The sequence below is a fragment of the Olea europaea genome, unplaced genomic scaffold (genome assembly GCF_002742605.1).
Source record: "Olea europaea var. sylvestris unplaced genomic scaffold, O_europaea_v1 scaffold4639, whole genome shotgun sequence".
Taxonomy (NCBI): domain Eukaryota; kingdom Viridiplantae; phylum Streptophyta; class Magnoliopsida; order Lamiales; family Oleaceae; genus Olea; species Olea europaea.
Genome location: NW_019262950.1, coordinates 12,441 through 18,548, shown reverse-complemented (window position 1 = coordinate 18,548; position 6,108 = coordinate 12,441). Strand labels below are relative to the sequence as shown.

At 37.6% G+C, this 6,108-nt stretch overlaps 1 protein-coding gene across 1 annotated transcript; it reads right to left on the bottom strand.

Moving 5' to 3' along the window:
* Nucleotides 1-938: 938 nt before the first annotated feature.
* Nucleotides 939-2,963, bottom strand: LOC111388176 (protein FAR-RED IMPAIRED RESPONSE 1-like). The gene is made up of 3 exons (XM_023012859.1): nt 2,081-2,963; nt 1,719-1,810; nt 939-1,592 (listed from the first exon to the last, which is right to left on the bottom strand). The coding sequence occupies exons 1-3, from the start codon at nt 2,961-2,963 to the stop codon at nt 939-941; spliced, it is 1,629 nt and encodes a 542-aa protein (XP_022868627.1).
* Between the last annotated feature and the right edge of the window lie 3,145 nt (nt 2,964-6,108).

The following is a 6,108-nucleotide window of genomic DNA, read 5'->3' as shown; positions in this document are numbered from 1 at the left end:
TATAAAGATCTATCTCTTAACTCAAAAACTTATTGTTCCTTTTCTTCAAAGATCTTAGAGCTTCTTTGTCCAGATCAACCAAAAAATAGCTGTGCTTTTCAATTTCCACTTTTTGCTCTAGCACTTGGCCAACATTGTCTTCGATGGCTTTTGGAATGATGTCAACGTTTCGAGGCTTGATAAGTGCCTGCTCAAGAGAAATTTACATTACAGCTAGAACTAATAGAATAATTTCATGTAAAACATACAATGATTGAGACATTTACGGAATGTCATACAACATAATTAAGTTTAGTTCAACACGAAAGAGACATAATGGCCAAGCAAAATAAGTTCAACATATTTTTACCAACATCCTCCTCACAAGCCCTTGCCACCTACGTCCGGTAAATTGGGATAGGGAAACGGCATAGAATGACCTACATTAAAATACATTGTCCATGTTAAATGAAGCAATCATGAAAAAATGAATTTCCAATTCATATAGAAGGCATAACTTTATACCTTGCGAACTGTACACAATGTTTGCAGACGATGGAAGGATGAAATTTGTAGATGGTAATTGCTGTGAGATGGAGAACGGCGGCAGCATAGAGTGCGACAAGTATGGAATTGGTGTAGGCATGGAACACTGTTCTGCTTGATGTGGCTGGACATTGAATCTGCCATCGACCATACTAGTGTTGCTCGTTGTTGGTCTTTTACAGGTGCCTGACTTTGAACTGGCCTGCATGTACATTAAAGTTACTCTTAATTTTATTTCGAAAAAATTGATTAGCCTGGAATCAAAGAAGCGAACATACCTTTGCTTTCTTTGATGCAGTCTCTAATGGGCTTTTTGTTCTAAGTTTCTTTGGCGTTCCCTTTCTTCAAGTCAACTTCGGATCTAACATGCTAAGACTTGTACTATTTGATACATAAGTACATTGATTCGGGACCTAAATAGTGTTTTGCTCCACGAAATTACTTCCAATACTCGATTTTGTTGTCGTAAGCTCTTTGCATTGGTATTTTATCCATTCCACTATCGCACGTGAACGTATTTCATCTTCTGCAGCAAGGTTTACGAGTTGCGCAAACTCGTTAGACATCTCTTCATATCTCAATTGTGTAGGAGTATTGACTAACCCATCGTAGTTTACTGCAACTCTCGTGTGCGCTCTACGAACATCTCTCATCCATCTCCGTAGTATGTACTTATCCGGAATATGTGTGACGTCATTCCAAGCCAGCACTGTGATCGCATGTTTGCAAAGTATCCCCCAAAACTCGAACAAGTGACATGTGCAAATAATTTCACATTTATCTCTCTCGTATGCCACGATATACGTCTTTTTCCTCCGATGGCCCTCACACATAATTGTTTCCCGTACTTCATACGTCATATTGGAACATCTTTCAAAAGTGGACAGGATGTCACAATACACCTTTCCCATGAACTCTGCCTGAACTTCACAAAATTTTGAAATTGTGTAAACTGATTGATACTGTTGCTCCATTTCAAATTGTGTTGCACAGGGCACCATCTGCGAAAATGACTTAAAATCAGCCTGAAATTCCTTCTCAACCTTACTCCTAAGAGCACGTTCGTACTGTTCGATGAATTACTTCAACGAGATTTTCGAATGCACATAGCCATCAAAAAATGCATTCATACTTTCACTTCATTGTGTAGTTGACATACCCGCCCAGAAAGTGATTTTCAAAAAGTAAGGAACCCAACGTCCCCTATTCTCGTACAATCCAGATAACCAATCACTATCATGCAAGTGATACTCCTCAATCATTGCTCTCCAACCGTCTTCAAATTCTGCATTGGATTACGAATCATACACCAGACCATGTATAGCCCCGAATATCGAACCCTTGTCCACGTGATAGCCAAATTTCTCTGGCAACTTCTTTAAAATGTGCCACAGACACCATCTATGTTTTGTATGTAGGAAAACAATCTGAATTGTATTTTGCATTGCCCTATCTTGATCAGTAATTATACCATGTGGAGCTTGGCTATGCATGCATTGAAGCTATGTCTTAAATAACCATATAAAAGTATCTGTGTCTTCGTTCGATACCAGACCACAGCCAAGTAGTGTTGATTGCCCGTGATGATTTACTCCGACAAAAGGGGTGAACGGCATGTCGTACTTATTAGTCAGATAAGTGGTATCAAACGTAACGACATCACCAAACTCCTTGTAAGCCTGCCTACACCGATTATCTGCCCAAAATACATTTCGCAGACGCGATTCATCGTCCAAATCCATACTGAAATAAAATCCTAGGCATTGTGCTTGCATTTTCGAAAAATATGTTTGAATTGCTGCAGCATCTCCTTCTCCAAGTCTTAAGCGTCTTACTCGGTCTATGTAGTTACGACAATCCTTTTCAATACATGTTATGTTCTCATATCCACCTGCTTCAACAACTACAACATTGTAACTTTTATGCAATGGGATTCCTGCCAAATCATTCATTTGAAGCTTTTGTTTCACATGTGTGCTCATTTGTCTGTTACATCGATATAATTTGGATTTAGAAGGACTTATGTCATGATTATGGTCGAGGTTTACAACGTTAATTCTCCAATTCCCAAAAGTATCAGAAGATGCAGATATTCTGGCTTTACAACCCATCTTCACTGTTGGACGCGGCTTCAAAGAACTGCTGCTATTACTGATTATTCTGCCTTCATGACTACAAGTCAATGTCAAATATCTCAAAACCCCATCATCCCCTTTCTTTGAATTTCTTTTCTTGATTGGAAAACCCACTGCATAAGCATATTTCTTGTAGAAATCATACATATCTACTTCACTTTTAAACAACATACCCACTTCAGGTGCAATTATAACATCTCTCCTTGCTGTTACACCTTCCACTATGTTCATGGACTCCTTTAACTTCTCATTTCCAGATTGCACTACAACATTGTCATCTTTGTCTTGGACGTCTAAATCCATTCTTTATTATGCTGTGAAAAAAGCAACTGTAATGTTCAGTCAACGTATACAACAACTCTCATTTTAGATGGTATCATTGTTAAACAATATTTTCGAATTCCATTGCAATGAAATACACAGAAATTAGGCATTAATTCAAAAAAGATTTTAATACATCAGTACATAGGATTTTAGTAGAACTTCAACAAAATTAGGCATTAATTCCATAGGAACAACAACTTCTTCCTCATTAGAACATCAGTACATTAATTCAAAAAATATTTTAGTAGAACTTTATCAGGAAGTTTAGTAAAATAATATTATGCTTTCCATTTTAACTTTGGAAGAAAAAAGAAATAAATGGGACTGCTTTAGGAGGCTAAAATGACAAGCTGAAAGCTTCAACATTTTCAGCTTTGCTATTGAGGACTGGTAATTGGGACGTAACACTAACGAACAATTTTTGAGCAACCATTCACCCTTTGGTTTGGCTAACTTTTGAAAACTTGAAGTAATTAATTAATTTTAAAAGCAAATTTATTATAGAAAAAATCAACTTCGGTTTTTAACTGAAACTTCCACGGATTGACGATTTTTACACATCACAAACAAAAACTTAAAATCTGCAAAAATCAAAAACATGTATGCTACCTTCAAATCTGCAAAAATTGAAAATTGTCACTCGTCCACAATGACCTTTGGCTCTTGCAAACCGGCAAAAACGTCTTTCGAATACCTTCAGTCGACAACACAAAAGCTCCCGTACGTTGCCTTCAGTCGACCAAAAAAGCAGGCTCCTGTATGTTGCCGAAACTACAAAAATTGAAGGGAATGCCATAGTCAAAGTTCCCCACGCTGCCGGCGCCTTACGAGTAATTTTGGGGGAAAATCGTTTTTTCAGACATAGATGTGAAATGGGTGTGTAGATTGGGCAGAATGGGCTTGGTTTCCCTCCAAAAAAGCCAGCAAACGTGACTTATTTTGTAGCACATGTGACACATTTTAAACCCCTGTCCGTGAGTCTGTCTGTGAGTCTGTGTGAGTAGAATTATCCCAATTATTCAAGCTTTGATTGGATATTGAGGTTGGCTTCATAAGATTCACTACTAAAAAACTTGGTTTCAAGCATGGATTTTTCGTTCTTAAAACCTTGATATCCGTTGCTATTACTCTTTACTAACGAAATATTTGCAACCACAAATCCGTTGTTAATTTGAGGGTCGCTGATAGTTACTAACGAATTGTGCCGCAGGTAAAGAGTAAACATTTTACCAACGAAAATTCCGTTGGTAATGTGTGAATTTTTTACTAACGGAATATTCGTTGGTAAAAATCTTAACCAATACCAACAGACTTTCCGTTAGTAAATGTCTACTATTACAATTAATAAAAATCAATGTTGTAAATAGTCGTATAGGCGTGAGGCATGGTAAAAAAAATTATTTACTTATTTTTTTATTATTGTTATTATTATTTATTTAATAATTATAATTTTTTTAAAACTTTTAAACAATTGAATTGAAAAGCCAAAATATCGTTTAACCACTTATTGAAGCAAAAATTTATAGAGGACAACTCCAAAAATTTTGTTGTAAACTTTCGATATGGGATAATTGAATTATTTTTACCAATGGATAATCCGTTTTTAATTACCAACGGAATATCCGCAGGGTGAAAAATTCAAATGTTAAACGGTCATATTAAGCACAGAATATCCGTTGGTAAAGAGATATTATCATTACCAATGGAAAATTCGTTGCTGATTATCGTAGTTGATAGGGAATTACTTTTATCAACGGATAGTCCATTTCTAATTACCAACCGATGGTTTCCGTTGTTAATATTTGGTACATCTGTAGGTGAAAGATCCAAATGTTAAATGGTTACATTAGGCACGGAATATCCGTTGGTAAAAGGATATCATTGTTATCAACAGAAAATCCGTTGCTGATTATTGTAGTTGAAAGTAAATTACTTTTACTAACGAATAATCAATTTCTAATTACCAACGATGCAATCCGTTGATAATCTTTCGTAGGTAAAAAGCTATTTTTTAGTAGTGATTTTCATCATGTCAGCCCTGCTAGATCATCTATTAATGATGCTGGTGTACGTAATGATTACTCTCAACAGATTGGTCCAATAAAGAGGCACTGACATTAGAAATGCCAATTGTCTCATCTAGATTGGTGAGTATAGTGACTGGTTAGTATGGCAGAGATTTCTTAATCATTGGGTTTCTTTAGGATTACAACGGCTTCGTATCTAAGCTGAACTTCATCATTCGACCTAGGCATTAAGAGTGAGCTAGGCATCCTTAAGAAATTATATTTTAATGAGGTCAGGGTTCAAACTCCAACATTTACCTCCCTTATAAAAACATTGCTTTTTCTTTTCTTTTACTTTTTACCTTGACTTCTGCATGAGTTCAGACAAGTTGAGAGTACATTCTTGGGATAACCAATAGGCAGAGTATGTCCCTTCTACTATTACTTGTTTCTTTTCAACTAGTTCAAACTGCCAGAAGGTCCTTAATTCGGCCCCTATCTCCATGATTAACTCAGGAGACTTAGGTCGACCAATAGTGATGGAACAAAATCCAGACGAAGTTGGGGGCTTTGGGAAGAAGAAGAAGAGAAGGTAGAATCTCATGATGGATATTGCGGGTTGTCACACCAGGCCCACCTACCTGGGACAATGGCCCACTCATGGCGATCCACGTGGCATTCCGGTCGAGGTGGCACACAATGCTGAGATGGGCTACATCCGAATTGCTTCGAGCCGAAGTCCATCTGTCGAGGCTCCTTTTTGTCCGAGGCCTACTAACCGAAGCCAGACTGCTGGAACCTGTTGAGAGCAGCTGAGGCCCTCAAGTGGAAGTATCATGACAAATGGCCGAAGCCCCGAAACTGATGCATGAGCCTCTGAACCACAAAGAAACATCCTCCATGGTCACTTCTCCCAAGAGATCACCTGCACAAATCTTATTCGAATGATTGATAGAACGTTTGTCATAAGCATAAAGGTTAAGTCTTGTCACTAGCATGGAGGCCCTGCACAAGCAATAAATGCGCCGTAAGCTAGCAAGTTAAGCCCCATACCTAGGAAAAGATGTTTGAACTAAAGAGATGAGGCCACGTGCCACTTCATCCAAGGGCTCCCATTT

Excerpts from the sequence above, each read along its gene's own strand:
- LOC111388176 (XM_023012859.1), bottom strand. The coding sequence starts at position 2,963 with ATGGATTTAGACGTCCAAGACAAAGATGACAATGTTGTAGTGCAATCT. Across the intron at positions 1,811-2,080 it reads ATCAACACTACTTGGCTGTG|AATTTGAAGACGGTTGGAGA; the intron begins GTCTGGTATCGA and ends AATCCAATGCAG. Across the intron at positions 1,593-1,718 it reads ACGAGAATAGGGGACGTTGG|TACGAACGTGCTCTTAGGAG; the intron begins GTTCCTTACTTT and ends TTCATCGAACAG.